At 40.3% G+C, this 16,799-nt stretch overlaps 1 protein-coding gene across 3 annotated transcripts in view; it reads left to right on the top strand.

The window, feature by feature from the left end:
- The window catches only part of epha3 (eph receptor A3), a 163,881-nt gene that overhangs the window by 120,661 nt on the left and 26,421 nt on the right, over nt 1-16,799 (top strand). For all 3 annotated transcript variants that reach the window (XM_088353342.1, XM_088353344.1, XM_088353343.1), the window contains exons 11-13: nt 5,419-5,604; nt 9,754-9,815; nt 16,572-16,781. In XM_088353342.1, the coding sequence (XP_088209468.1) occupies nt 5,419-5,604; nt 9,754-9,815; nt 16,572-16,781 (458 nt within the window). The remainder of the gene's footprint in view (nt 1-5,418; nt 5,605-9,753; nt 9,816-16,571; nt 16,782-16,799) is intronic.

The following is a 16,799-nucleotide window of genomic DNA, read 5'->3' as shown; positions in this document are numbered from 1 at the left end:
AAAACGAGATCTGCACACTCTGGGGGTGACCACAAAAAAAGCTCCCTTACCCTGTCTGGTCTGCTCACTGCGGGATGGAGCAGGCCTGATGTTGGTATTTAGACAGGTTGTAATTATTCCGGCCTAAATTCTTCCAGACCCCATCGCTTCGCGTCCAGATTGTGACCCGTGCTCAAGGGTTGGGAGGGTTACTTTCAAAATGTAATCCGATACAGTTATTAGTTACCCGTTAAAAAACATAATTTGTTATGTATTTCGAATACCATAATGTTGCAGTAATGCATTTTAATTACTTTCGATTACTTTTGGAGTACTCCGATACCAAATATGCCAATAAAAGACAAAATAAATGTAATATGAATACAGTTACTCAATTTTTTAAGGATAAATTAACAATGCAACCTTGAAAATAAATTGGAGAACACCAAGGTCCGGTAGATGCTAGTGGTCTTACAAAAAGTGTTTAAATTTGAATCACGTCGTGTATTTTTTTTAAGCAAAAATACACAAGGCAGACGAGTTATGTTCTGTTTTAGCTCACATTACGAGCACATTAAAAACAGAATATTGTTTTAAACACACCCAATGGTAACTACATTTCCCACAAACTCTATGATTTATTTTGTCCAAGTCTAAGTTTTACTTGTTTACAGTGGGGATGCCAAACCTCGTGACAATATTGAGATTTACTAGGCTAAATAAAACATTATCGCAAAACAACAATACAGTGATTCTACAGGGATTTTGAACACCAATGACCTGCAAAATACAAATGCATAGTCAATCATATTTATTAAATGTCTCTGTATGTATCACTAGAGCTGCAGCTTCACGCTGATTCAACAAAATGAGTGCTACATTAAAGGAGACAAAAATACGATCAAAAACAAAAGTGCTTTTACCTGCAGCACAGTGTGACAAACATGCAATCTGTACAATCTCTGCAACATATATGGACTTTACTATGTTCCGCGCGCACGTCGTGTGTAAACCTAATCTCTCTCTGTATCTCGAGTGTCAGTGATTGGAATTATGATTGACACAGTTTGTCTATCGGCACATTATGTATATTTAAATATAATTTTGAATATTTTATAATTCTCCAAAGTATTGTGATCTTATTTTAACTAAGTGTACCTGTAATTTGATTATGTATTTTTCCTGCAACTGTAACGGAATACCATTCCATTTTTGTATCGTAATTACATAATGCCGATACATGTATTACTTTACCTAATCTTGCCTGTGGTCCATGTTCCAGAGTTACGCCTGGAAATTGTAGCACAGGCTAGGGGAAAAGCAGGATCCACAAATATCTCGGCTCTGACATCACCCCTACGTTCCATATGCATATACATCGTACGGTAGACGTTCTTGATCCGCTCGTCTAAAGCCGGGCCAAATCCTTGAAGCCAGCTGCGGCGTTGATGGCTGCATTTGAAGCGTTGCAGGCTCCCAGCACCACTTACTGTACATTGTGCAAAACACACACTGGCACAGGATGAAGTAAACACGCACACATCCGCTCACCATCAAGGAATTCTAATCACGGCATACTGGGTCACCTTGCATCCAGTTGTGCTAAGACAATAGAGCTGTGTCAACAGCAGGGGAATTTTCTCCATCAAGCATTTTTTGTTTCTTTCGTACAAGAAATGCACTCGCTTGATCACATAACGAAAGTCACAACTTCCATTACCAAAGTTTTGACACTTTCACTTTTATAGCTTAACATAGTTATAACAGATTAATTGATTATGATGTACGGTGATCACTGTTTTTCACAGTTATTAGGTTCGAAAATGAACCTGTCATGGGCACGATCTGTGAAGTAGATACCTCCATTTAATATAAATCGTGTAAGATTGAATAACCTGCAATGGACTTAAGTAAAGTCAAGTCATGTTCATTTTTATAGTCCTTATTCACAAAAAGTTACTAAGGGCTACATAGACCACCATTACACCAGTCCCTGATATGTAACTGACATGAGAACAAAGAAAAACTCAAAAATCTCCGGATGGGGAAAATGAAAAAAAACCTTGGGAAGGGGTCGCTCATTATGTTATCCCCCTTCCATGAAGACCAGACTGCAATAGATGGTGCAAGGGCATAAACAGACATTACACAGACATCATCAACATGAAATATAGATTATAACAGAATGACCAGTTGACAGCTTCCTGCCCCAAAATCTTGACCGATGAAGCAATTTTTAGATGATGGCGTACATCAGGTCTAAGTGCATGCAATGTGCAACAACCAGGCCCATCCTTCTCCCTCAAGGACAAGACAAGAGTATGAGGTCAACATCACTCATAGAATTTAAGTGTGTCTTAAGCCTAGATTTAAACACTTACACTAAGTTTGCAGATTATATCTCAGAGGGCAGAACATTCCACAGCACCAGTGCCTGAACCGAGAACACTCTCGTCCCTGGAATCTTGGAATCACGAGTAAACCAGCATTTCGTGGGGGCTCCAAGCAGAATGGAATTGAGAAAGATATGAGGGGGGATGTTCATGAAAAAATGTGCATAATTCCAAGAGAACCCTAAAGTCACATCTTAAACAGGGAGCCAGTGCAGATCAGCTAAAATTGGGGTAATGTGATCAAACGTTCTTGTCCTAGTTAACCTTTCCACAGGCCCAAGCATTTGTCTAAAACACAAAAGTACTGTACGCTGTAAACATGTATTCATTTTTGACCAATGACTATCGTTTTTACTGGTTAGCCAATCACCATGTAGAACGCAATGTACCATGCAAATCTGTAATGTAGCAAAACTGTGAAAACAAGCGATTCTGTCCAAGCAACTTTTAGGTTGTCAATTCTTTTACAATAATCCTGTATTCTGTCCTTTATGATACACTTTAACTGTGATTGTTATTTTAAAACATTAGCCAGTTCTTGTGTCCCTTATGATGAATTATTGCAGGGGTTCAAGCTCAATTTTACCGAAGGCCCCCTGAAAAAAAAATAATAGTCAAGTCAAGTCAAGTCAAATTTATTTATATAGCCCTTAATCACAAAAATGTCTCAAAGGACTGCACAGGATTACAGTTACAAAATTACACAATTACCTGATCTTAAACTAGCAAACCAGCATGCGGGCAAGGAAAAACTCAAAAACCTCAGTGTGAGGAGAAAAGAGAAACCTTGAGAAAGGACCTCACATGTGGTAATCCCCCTTCCAGGATTGAACAGGGTGAATTACAATTAGCATTACTGTACACAGAATAGTAAACACTAGGTAAGATGTTGAAAATGTCCGGAAAGAGCATGACATCAACGACGACGCCAGCTGGTAAATGCAGGGGTTGACATGCTGCAGGTCAGACCCCGGTCCGCTGACCCATCCCAAATCATCCTTCTCCTTCGTATCAGCCAGGCAGGCCTCAGAAAAAGACAGGACAAAACAGAATACGAGGTGGGCATCAATCATATGCTTTGGAATAGAAGTGTGTCTTAAGCCTCAATTTAAAAACTTCCGTTGAGGTTGCAGATCTTATCTCCAGAGGCAGGGCATTCCACAACACCGGGGCCCGGATGGAGAACGCTCTCGAGCCCGCAGACTTCTTGGCTCTCGGAATCACAAGTAGACCGGCATTTTCCGAGCGCAGACTCCGTGCAGGAACATAGGGGGAAATCAAATCAGAGAGATAAGAGGGTGCAAGCCCATGCAAACATTTATATGTTAATAAGAGAACCTTAAAGTCACATCTTAAGTGGACTGGGAGCCAGTGCAAGTTGGCCAATACAGGTGTAATATGCTCAAACTTTTTAGTCTTAGTCAAAAGTCTAGCTGCCGCATTCTGAACCAGCTGCAAACTTTTAATGCTAGACATCGGGAGACCAGAAAGCAATACATTACAGTAATCAAGCCGAGAAGTAATAAACGCATGAATTAAAATCTCTGCATCTGATTGGGACAGCATTGAACGAATCTTCGCAATATTACGGAGGTGGTAGAAAGCTATTCTAGTAATATTTTTCACATGTAACTGAAACGACAGATTAGGATCAAATATAACACCTAGATTTTTGACCGAGTCACTATGGGTGATATTACATTTGTCTAGGTTCAGGGTAATGTTTGAAAACAAATGACGACAGTGAGCTGGACCAATAATCAACATTTCAGTTTTTTCTGGGTTAAGGCGTAAAAAATTATTTGACATCCATCTTTGAATCTCAGTAAGGCAATCCTCCAGATTACTAAAACTTAAATGTCCAGTTTTTTCCAGTGGCACATACAGTTGAGTGTCATCTGCATAGCAATGGAAACTAATATTATACTTGCGGATAATGTCACCAAGCGGGATCATATAAATACTAAAAAGAAGGGGGCCAAGTACAGAGCCTTGAGGAACACCACAAGGGACATTAGATTGTTTAGAGGTCATATTGCCATAGTTAACACATTGCATCCTGTCTGACAGGTAGGACCTAAACCACGAGAGTACAGTTCCTGAGATACCAATGCGTTCTAGACGAATCAATAATATGTTGTGGTCGACCGTATCAAAAGCAGCGCTGAGATCCAGCAGCAGTAACATTGATGAGGCACCAGAATCTATTGTTAAAAGGAGATCATTGGTTACTTTTGCAAGGGCTGTCTCAGTAGAATGATTTGCTCTAAATGCTGACTGGACAGTTTCAAAAAGGTTATTTTCTGACATGAAGTCATTTAGCTGCTGTGCAACGACCTAATACAGAGGGCCACATAAGTGTACCGGCTGCCCTCAGGGCCTGCTGAAACTTATAAAATGTAACTAAATGTAGTTGGTTTGTGAAATAAATATAACTACTCTTTCAGCACACACCAAAATATATATAAATACAGTAATACATCTACGTTTGAGCTTCAGAAGAGGTGTTTATAGCTATCAAGTGTTAACCTGGATGCTTTAGCGAGGTCTGGAACGAATTAATCGGTTTTCAGTTATTTTGTATCAGTCACACGATCATCAGGACTGGCCAAGATAATTCTCCAGGTCACAGTCCAAGGCGGCAGGTGGAGAGGAAAACCCAAAAAGAAATGGGCCAACAACATTAGGGAATTGACTGGTGCCAACTTTTATACAATGGATCAAACTGTCCAGAGTTACGTCCTCATTGGTGCCCTGACGACCCATGTAGTCAAGGGATCCGTGAACTTTTCGCTCAAGATACAAGCAATTCTGAACAATAACTCAATTCAATTAATCTTGTATGCAGAGGCATCACTGTATGACACAATAACAACATTTTTTGAAACATTTTTAGCATCATTTACTTCCAATCAATGTCATCATTATGGTGTCTGCGCCATCACTTTGTGGATATCATAGTAAATAGGCATCTTGGATAATGTTGTTTTGGGTCATAGCAATCTTTTGATCTGTTTATATTTTATTTTCATAAAACTTTCTCCAGGTGAGTTCGGTGAGGTGTGCAGTGGACGTCTCAAACTGCCCAGTAAGAAGGAAATCTGCGTGGCCATCAAGACATTAAAAGGAGGATACACAGACAAGCAGAGACGGGATTTCCTTGCTGAAGCGTCAATCATGGGACAGTTTGACCACCCCAACATCATCAGGCTGGAGGGTGTGGTTACACGAAGTGAGTGAAATTTATTCTTCTGGCATCTCTGTTGATCTCATTTGAAGATCTCTTTGGGATTATGAAATAGCATTTTTTTAACAATTTCCCAAAGAAAGTGAACACCGTGGAAGAATGCACCAAAAAACAACTTGATTTATGATTTCTATCCACATTCCATGACACGTCCATTCTCTGCGGGGTGTTTTATACCGATTTTACAAATGGCCCTAAAGTGGCCAACGCTTTGAGAAAATCACAGCGTTTTTTTATCGAGTTGCCGTGGTGTAAATCTCCTCAGATCAATGTACTCTGATCAAAGCTGTGTCCTTAGCGGCATAAATCCATATATACATTTCGTTCCCCACTGGGCCTCTTTATTGGACTATCATTGGTGCACAGGAGGAGTCTTTAGAGCAGAATGAGTGCAAAAAAACAAAACAAAATAATGAGTCTGAACTTTGTCGCTGAGAAACACGCTTGGCCTCTATCTTTTCCCGAGGCGGCAGCCATGTTATGTAGCGCTGCAAAACACAAAGAGCCTTTCCTCACTTAATTGTCCTCAATTTTTGCTTTCTTTCGTTTAATCTCCCCCATTCTAATTCTACTATTCTCTCTTGTGATCTCACTTTCTAAATTGCTCCATCCTCCTTTTTTAATTTAGTTCAGCTGCATGGTTTGACTTTGCATAGTATCCCACCCCCAGAGGTGGGTAGCAACAGTTTACATTTACTCAGTTACATATACTTGAGTACGTTTTGGGAAATTGTGTACTTCTAGGAGTGTTTTAAAATCCCTATACTTTTACTTTTACTTGAGTAGATTTGTGAAGAACCATACTTTTACTCTGCTACATGACATTGCTTTGTTACTTAAAAAATCCCCTCCACATAAGTACGCGTCTGTCTGTCTCCGCTAAGGCCCATTTATTTTGATACAGAACTCCGCCAAGCTCTACCATGTTTAACCAATTAAACGTAGTAGCCTCGTCACTAGACCATATTCAACTTCAGCGGGGGAAAAGTTGTTTCGAAAATGTTGCTTAGCAAAACCAACTATGAAAACACAGAAGAGGAGGACCACCCCTGGCCTCACATCAAAAGCATGTTCCCTCTAAAAAGGGTGCAAAACACCAGCTACAATATTCAATGCCCCCTTTGTTCGAGTTCATGGGATGGCTTGTTGTTCCTCTTACAGAGCCTGTATTGTGCTTAATGTATTTATTTGATTTATACTATTAATATTTTTTTGTTTTGATTATTAAAGCACTTGAATTTACATTGTTTATTTAAATTTACTTTTAAATTAAATGTATTTTTTTGGGTGATTGGATGGAGTTTAATAATTTAATAATCCGATTGGGTGTTTTAAAAAAAAATCAATAAATATGAAGTTGCTACAGTTATTCAAGAAAAAAAAAAATCCACTTCTCAATATTTTCAAAGAAAGGACTGTGCAGGTTAAAAAAGAGGTAGTTGAATATTTTCGCCTCTTTCTCAAAAACAAAATGACCAGCAAAACCAAAATAATTACATGAACCATACATGCTCACGTATCAGCACACATAGTAGATACTCTAAATAATACCCTAAACCTGCTTTGAAATAGCCCCATTTAAAAGGAAATTAGAAAAAAAATAATAAGGCGTGTACCTAAACATCAATAACAATTTAAGTTAACGATTACTATGCTGGTAAAAAGCTAAAATTCTAAGATATTTAAACCATTCACTGTACCTTCTAGCAGCGCTTCAATGGCTGACACTCGTACACCATTTTCGTATTTCACAATCGTTCTGTGTTCAACTCGATTGTTGATGACCAGAAACTGCAACTGCAAAACGACCCTTCTTCTTAGCATTATTTTGTTAAGGCAAAGGCCAGTGACCCAAGTAAAACGCATCCACAACCCACTTTTGGTTTGCACTAGTAGAAAAACACTGATTTAGATGGTGCTTTTGCCTTACAGAAGATATGGAGATTTAATCAATTTAATTTGCACTAGCATTTATGTTTAACTTAAAGATACAAAAGTGTCCTGTCAAAATTATGCAAGTGTTTTGTGATGCTTTTTTTTCTCAGTTAATATTTGCGCAAAATAAAGTTAATGGGCATTTGGAGTGATACCCAGAACATTTGTGCATGTTGGTCAAGCCCGGAAGCAGGGTTTGCATTTAGTTTCATATACGGTGCACACACACGTACACACCTACGCACACACACGGGTGATTTATTAAGCTGCTCCTGTTAATTCTTAATCCTGAGACTTTCACACCCCATTTACCTTGCTGCTTTTGGCTGATTCACAGGCTGCATATTTTCAGAGACACGCACTTGGGTGTTTGATGTTGCAACACACACACACACACACACACACACACACACACACACACACACACACACACACACTCAGTCATCCGCATGAGTATACAACACAACAAAGGGCCTGCAGGGTTTTTATCTTTGTCAAAAAAAGTGGAAAAGGATGGAAGCAAACAGGCCTTAAGACACGAGGGGGGAATCCATGTGTGTGTTCCACTCACCTCCTATAAATTAATATCTTAATAAATGCAGCAATTCATTGGCGCATCGTTGTAAATATATGAGTTTATTGGGCAAATTGATTTGGACATTTCAATGATTTAGCTATTCTGTGTACTAATTTGTTCCTATAATTCATAATGAAGGAGTACTTTAAGAAATATTTTGTGTTCACCACGATACTCGGGGGTTGGTACGCTGCTGTGACATGGGTGATTGAAATGTAATGGGGAAGAAAACAAACTAGCAAAGAACCAAGGGGATAGAGTATTGAAAAAAGGAAAGAGGTAGCGCCGTAATAAGATGAAAAAACGCGGAAAAATCGAGATAAATATATATTTTCAGCTCGGTAGCCTAGATGGTAGGGCGCCCGCTCCGTGACTGGGAGGTCGCTGGTTCAAGCCTCGGCCGAGTCATGCCTAAGACTTACAACATTGGTACTCATTGCCTCCCTGCGTGGCGCTCAGCATTAAGGGTTGGAATTTGGGGGTTTGGTCACATAATGACTCCCAACACAGCAGTTGGGTCTAAAATGGCGGCGCCCTGTTTGGCTGCGGCTGCATCGGCTCGCTACAGTTTAACTGTACGGGTCAGGTGTATCGACATTTTGTTCTGTGTGCATGGTTACAAAGAATGACAATAAAGGTACATTCTATTCTATTCTTCTATTCTATTCTATAAGTGACAACAGCATTGAGGAGGGAAATAGACCTCCTAAATGATTGACCAATTAAGGTAAAGGCAAGTGAAAGAGGAGCGAGGAAGAGACAGACCGACAGACAGACAGCAGGCAGGCAAACAGACAGACAGACACACAGACAGTCAGAGATAGCACGAGAGGATCGTGATGTGAGGTCATTTTCAGTCCACTGCAGTATACAGGTTTGCCCCATCCTGAACTCCTTAAAGACAGATTTTATCAATGAACATATTAATCAGACTCAAAATTGCATTGCGGCTCAACATGAACATTCCGATGACATAAAAATGTCAATCAATTTGCAATGCATTTACTTTTAACACCATGCATCATAAAATTGAAACCAGCATACTTATGTTGTTGTCATGGTTTCACTTGAAATACTTGACGACGTGCTGCTCAAACAGTAATTGATATCATCTATTTGGTTGTGGCCCGCTTTGACATAATTAAAGTGATCAATCACAAGCGGGTTGGAAATGTTATTTCTCCCATCGACTGCTGATAGATTTGCCACTATTTAACACGCAGTTCCATCACGCGTGAAGCATCCGCTCGAGATGTGGGGACAGTTCACGCGTGATGTGGAAAGTAGAGGAGGGGCAGATTCATCAGGGTAATATGGAGATGGAACATATGGCTGGTGGCAAGTCGGGAGTTGTGTAGTGACAACAAAGCAATCTGGGACACAACGAATGTTGACGCCAGGCCTGTTGATTCAACGGTGACTGGTTTGGAAGATACATAAAGTGATGTTTTTCTTCTTTTGTATTTGTAATGTTGTTACATATTACCTTAGGTCTTATTTGAATCAATGATGTCACTTGCGATTGTTGATCGGAATTTTCAGTAAAAAGTGTTTAATAAGTATGTTATCTGCGAATTTACATAAATACAAGTGTATAATCCTGAATATCATCTTATTTGCAGGTAAGCCCGTCATGATTGTCACAGAGTACATGGAAAACGGCTCTCTGGACAGCTTTCTGAGGGTAAGTACGCTCATAATATGTGAACACATTTACAACCACACCGTTCGAAATAAGAAGTTTTGCATCGTTTTAGGCAGGTGAAACTATTCTTTAATTTTAACACAATATCCCTTAACGACATCTCACCACACCACTTTTCCTCCTTACTTTCTCATTCCATAACTAAGGGCCCGGTCACACAGCCGTTTGCGTCTGTATCACGGGTAAAATTTTGCGATTTTTTGTTTTGCCCATGGTTGCCCGCGATGGAAAATGCGCAAAATTGGCCAACCCGCTGTTCATCGGTGGTATGCCCACAAAACAGACGCCGGCGACTGTTCCGCTTCCTCATCGCTTCATTTCCGCGTCATTTTCTCGTGTGGACCATGGGTATAAAAGCTGCCGAGCCAGCGTTATGCCGAGAAATGCATCCTTGCCGAGCTTTGCATCACCTCGCTACTACAACCACTTTTACCTCGTTTTATCTCACTTTTATATCACTTTTAGGGAATTTAATGGCGAACATATAACCAAAACCACTTCGTCTTGCATTTGTTGGGAATATAATACAACTTAAACCATTCCGTCTTTGTATTTGTTGTGAATGTAATCGAACGGTAATGCACGCCGTATACAAATCACTTGGTCTAAAGTTTTGAGCAGCGCAAAACTTTTTTGCGCGGCCAACCGCGTGTGAATTTCCGACCTTGTGTAAAGCACTGCTGTATCTCGTCTATATGGCGATCTCAAAGCGTCCAACATCGTCTGCTTCACGGGCAGAAATTTATGGCCGTGATTCAGCCTCGATACGCCCTTGAAAGGCTTGGTGACTGGGCCCTAAAGTTTTGAGCAGCGCAAAACTTTTGCACGCTGCCAACCGCGTGTGAATTTCCGACCGCGTGTAAAGCACTGCTGTATCTCGTCTGTATGGCGATCTCAAAGCGTCCAACAGCGTCTGCTTCACAGGCAGAAGTTTCTGGTCGTGATTCAGACGCAAACGGCTGTGTGACCGGGCCCTTACCCAGTCGTGTCCCTCCACACATACAATGCAAACATCTCATTACACTCAAAGTAAGGAGAAAATACATCAATTAATTTTGAACTAACAAGGTAAACAGAAGAGGACCACACAGAAAACACTCAATATGGAAAAAAAATGCGGGATACGACTGTACAAAAAAACAAACAAAAAAAAAACTTGTTTTAAAATTCCTCACCTGAGTCCGTTCTATTAGGTCAAATCAAGTCAGCTCATTTTTATTTGTATAGCCCTTAATCACAAAGAGTCTCAAAGGGCTACACAGACCACAGATTATCCTAGGTCGAAAAAAAAGTGTGGGAATTGAAAAACAGCAACATAATTGACCAATAGTGACAATAATGTAGACAGTGCTTAATGGTCAACAACATAATCAATAATGTAAATGTAAATGGTCTGCATTTATATAGCGCTTTTAAAGTCACCGAAGACCTCCCAAAGCGCTTTACAATGTTCTTCACACTTACCCATTCACACACACTCAAGACACTGATAGCAGCGTCAGCCATGCAAGGCAACTACCTGCTTATCGGGGGGATAGGCAATTCAATGTCTTGCCCAAGGACACTTCGACTTATAACACGGAGAAGCCAGGAATCCTGTGACCTCTTGATCCCAAGACGGGCGCTTTACATCCTGAGCTACTGCCGCCCCCTATTTACCGTGTTCAATTTGGATTTAGAAATCAAGGACTTTGCTTGATTTGATAGTACTGTGAATATTGAATAAAGTACCAGACCTTCACAAACTAATAATAATAATAATAATAATAATAATAATAATGAATAATAATAATAATAATGAATAATAGGAGGCAATACAAGCAGTGTCTGAAACTCATGACAAAAAGTAACTGGACACCAGGGCAGACAACTCTTTTTCACAACTTGAAACACTTTAGGACGACTAATCGTAAAAAAAAAAAAAAAAAAAAAAAAAATAGTATTAATGATTAATAATCAGAATATATAACAGAACATCACTTTACAGCCCAGTGAAAAAAAAAAGTGTTAAAGATTGATAACCGGAATATATAACAGAACAACACTTTAAAGCTCAGTGGCCAACCAACTCGGTGGCCTTGTGGGTAGGGCGCCTGCTCCGAGACTGAGAGGTCGCTGGTTCAAGCCTCAGCCGAGTCATACCTAAGACTTACAACATTGGTACTCAGTGCCTCCCTTCTTGGCACTCGGCATTAAGGGTTGGAATTGTGGGGTTTGGTCACCTAATGACTCCCAACCCAGCAGTTGGGTCTAAAATGGCGGCCCTCTGTTCGGCTGCAGCTACATCGGCTCGCTACAGTATAACTCTGCGGGTCAGATGTATCGACATTTCGTTCTGTGTGCATTGGCACAAGAACGACAATAAATGTAAATTCTTCTTCTAAAATTAACCTTTTTATGAATCTACTTATAACATTCATTCCATGTATATGACATCGCTGTTTTCCATCTGCCATCAGTATGTTCCTGTATTTACTCATCTTCATTCATGCAATGTTTGTGTTGCAAGCCAGGTGAACTCCTCTTTCCAAGATGCTTTTAGTTTACGTTTACGTTTTGTAGCGTCATCAAGTTTGTTAGCTTCTTTCGAATCTTTCTTCCGGGGCTGAGGTTTTGGCTTGATTCCTAACCACTTATCCAAATGATGTGCAAATGCACCACATTATAACGCTCGGGAAAATTTGGAAGCTATTCGATGCAGGCTTCTGATTGGCTGCCGAGTATGCAAATTGCCAAACGAACCGAAATTCCGAAATTTCCAAACGGAACGGACATTTCGAAATCGGAATAAAGCAAACGTTTGATTTGAAAAAGAATATTTCGGGGTTTTTTTTTTTCCCCCTTGAAAAAGTTGTCGGCCACCCGGGCAGAGACGTTTTGTAAATTGTACTCCCGACGTAAAAGATGCACGCCCCGGGCGTCCGGGCAGACGTTATTTCAGACACTGATTCAAGTCAAAATTTGGCATCCCATGAAATATCCTTTCTTGGTGTCCGATAGTATAAACAAAACTGCATTCTCTATTTTAAGCAAGCAGAATAAACTCACCAATGATTGTATTATGTTAGTTCCAACTATTTGCCCAACTACCTGCTTCCTTTTCTGTCAATGTCAAACAGTTCACGCGCAGCACAAAACAAGGGAGTCACGGTGTCATAGCAAAGCGTAACGACGATAACCGCATCGCAACAACAGCCTCTCCAGACAGCGGTGACATTGCTTACAGCACGCCTCATTAGCCAGCTCCCCTTTTTCTAATTCAGTGAGCACGCACAAACAGTGACACTAACGCTTTTATATCTTTTCCAGAAATACTGGAATTTCCCTTTCTGACCTTGTACTAAAACAAAACAAAAATATCAGACGCTTCTCTTTTGATTTTTCAGTGATGCAAACAAGTGTTGCCTTTCATGTGTGCGTTTGGTACAATCTCACATTTATTGTGCAGGGAGTGACTTTTTTATTTAAAACATTTCTCTGCTCTTTAAAAAGGGAGTGACCCGCCTTACTGAAATTAGTCAAAGCATGAGCGCCAAAGTCATAACACCAACATCAAAGCTGGCAAACTCATGTTGTAGCCCTTTTACAGCGTCTGCGCCGCATCACAGTTCATCCCGGAGGAGTAGCTGTTTGTTGGCGTGTTGCCTGAGGCCTGCGCTTCATCTCTGAGGACATGACGTACGCTCGCGCTCGCAAACTCATAGCTTATGCGCTATAGCATATGTCGGACAGCGGGAGGCTTTGAACTGACTATTCCAGGTGGTCTGGCCGCTAAGCGCTTCTGTCGGTACGAGACGGTCAATTTTGGGTGCGTGAACATCCTGAAACGACACGAATAATAAGTTCGATTTTCCACTTGAAAATTGCAAAAGTGTTTGCGGATTCAATGTCACTTTGGTAATAACAAGTGACTTATGGACTTGCTGCTTTTGTATTCATTTATCAATTGCAACGACCGTGAATTCCGGATTACAAACTACTACTTCTGTCCTATATTTTTAACTATCTATCTATCTATCTATCTATCCATCTACCTTGGTCATATTCCTCAAGAGGGGTGACCGACACCAAGACAAACACATACAATAAAAAATAAATTACAAAGAAAAAATAGCAAAAAACACACACAAACATTTTTGGACCATGGCTAACCCAATTGCCCAAAGACCCAAACAAGTTAGGCACCTCAGCACCTAAGTTGGTCATGCTTTCGTCCCTCCAGATGAAATGGGACACCAGAGAGCGGCCATGTCACTCGGGTCAGGGTGACACAACACACTCTTTTGTTCAACAGCAGGCCCCGACAGCTTTCACTGGTTTACCCCTGCCACATCATACGGGTGCCCAGCCCATCCTTAAGAACGCGTCCACAATCCCACTATCCTTTCACAACACCTCTCCACTCCTTTCTATCACCAACAAGAGCTCTAGCTTCCATTATATTTAGAACTCTTTCCTGCAGTGCACTCATAACACCATCCATCCACGTCAATCACGGCCTTCCTCTTGGTCTCCTTCCATTGACTTCTGCTCGGTAGATCCTCTTCAACATCTGCTCCTTATCCATCCTCTCCATGTGACCAACCATTTTAAACACTGCAGTTTAAAACAAGGTGTGGCTTGTACTTGTTGTTTTATGCGAGGCAAATGGTCCCTCAAATCTCTTTATTTGTGGTGCCCGTTGATATCCCACTTCGACGCGGCCTACTGAGGTCCCGAGCAGCTGGCTTAGAACTGTTGCGGACCAGGGAATCTGACTGTCCATCAAAAGCATATCTACTGTCAAAGTGAAACAATTCAATGAAGCCGGTGCAAACGGTGTAAATACCCATGCCTACCTTCAGTAGAAAAATGCCTCATCATCTAATTACTGAGGCCCATGAATCGATGAACTATTCCTATAGAGTAAGTTTGCTGACTTGGCCAAATCAGCAGGGAAATGTCTAGGAAAATTAGGACATTGATGTCACAGTTTTTGGCCCGATAAGAAAAATATACCCGATGATTAGTCACCTGCAGCAACTCTAAAACATTCCATCAATTGACACAACTTGTTAGAGATCAGCTTTTAATCCGGTGCGCTGTGTAGTCGAGGATGTGCGGTAATAGTTAATTGCTCATAAAGCACTTTAATGCACCAAAAACTGATTTACTACCTAATTGAAAACAAATCCTCTTGTTTCCCATAGATAATTTAATCATCCATAAACTGAGAAAAAATACATAGGAGATGAGCTGATTTTGCTCTATAATATCAAGCAACTATGGCTAATAAGTTCAGAGGTCCTGGTTTTAGTTCCAGCTACTGCCCTCCCTTTAAGGAAAGTGTATGTTTTCCATATGTACGCCAATTTCCTTCCACATCCCAAAACATGCATGACAGATCCCGATTTTCCTGAGGTATTAGTTGTGAGTGTCTTCATGTGCCTTGTGATTCGTGGGCAACTGGTCTAAGGTGCCCCCCCTGCCCTGAAGACTCCAGCCCCCCCACAGCACTTGTTAGGACCAGCGTCTGGAAAAAGAATGAACCATCTCCCAAGATTAAAAATAATTTTAAAATATACTAACATTTTAAATGTACACTTAAAATGGGCAATCGATCCCCGCAAACAGGGTGCAATCTTTTTTTCTTTTTTTTTTTTATATATCTTCATTTATTTTTTCCTGGATAAACACTTCAAACAAAGGCTCATATTATACATTTAAAAACTGTCTTTAAGATAAAATTATTTTAAAGGCCAAAAGTAAATCCTAGAACTTATTCAGAAAAAAAGTAAATACTGATACTTGAGTAGAGTATTGTTGATTATCCTGTTTTAGTATTCCAAGAACCCTGTAGGTCTACAATTAAACTGTTCAGTAGTTGTGAATGTGTGAGTGTCATGCCCAATTTCTTTGTCACAATATGTTAACCCATTTTGTAACAATGACAATAAAGGTATATTCTATTCTATTCTATTCTATATGCCACCTCGAATCACCTTTTAATCATTTATAAACTTGATAAGGTTCCAACGTTTAACAGAAAAAACTTTGGCCCAAAAAAGAAACCGCATTATTGTAAATATATTACTAAAACTATGTTTAACTCCCAAGCTTTTATTGACTTTAAGCTCTGACGGCAAACTCAATTATTATAACTAATAACTCAGTTATTATTGGTTAAAATTTGAGATGTGTGCTGCATGTCGCCATTGGTTTATTACTCAAATAAGTAAATCAATAAATTAAAGATTTGAAAACAACACTGCATTGGATAATTGTTTTGAGTTGAGTTGAGTGTTTTGAGTCCAGTTTAATAAATCTCGTGAGGCCTCAGCCTTTTCAAACATAGTTGGACACAACAAGAGCAGAATCAGGCCAAAATTAGCAACCTCTGACCTCAAAATCATCTCCAGGAAACAATATACTTCCCAAATCGTGTGGTCAATGTTCAACTTAAACCTTCTCATGACATGCACAAGAAGATGCCATGTAGACCGTTTATAAAAACGTCTCAAATGAATGGTGTTACAAAAGGACCTAGCAATAATTGTTTTGGACTTTTTTCTTCAGTCGTTTGGAGCCCTATGATACCTCCAAGCTGCGACCTTTGACTTTAAAAGTAATGAAAATGTCAAAGGTGCTTCATTAAAGCTTAATTTAGAAAACTGTGGCTATTTTTAGAGATGTTTCATGCAAATAACCTACAAGGTCATTAACCTATTTTTTTTCCCCGTCTCTTTGGTCCCTCAGAAGCACGACGCCCAGTTCACCGGCATCCAATTGGTGGGCATGCTTCGTGGCATCGCCTCAGGCATGAAGTATCTGTCGGACATGGGCTACGTTCACAGAGACCTCGCCGCAAGGAACATCTTAGTCAACAGCAATCTGGTCTGCAAAGTGTCAGACTTCGGCTTGTCCAGGGTCCTGGAGGACGACCCAGAGGCTGCCTACACTACAAGGGTGAGATCACACACAAAC

The sequence above is a fragment of the Urocampus carinirostris genome, chromosome 14 (assembly GCF_059441175.1).
Source record: "Urocampus carinirostris isolate Australia breed hairy pipefish chromosome 14, RoL_Ucar_1.0, whole genome shotgun sequence".
Classification (NCBI taxonomy): Eukaryota; Metazoa; Chordata; class Actinopteri; order Syngnathiformes; family Syngnathidae; genus Urocampus; species Urocampus carinirostris.
The sequence above is the reverse complement of the archived record's forward strand: the minus strand, read 5'-3'. Positions and strand labels throughout refer to the sequence as shown.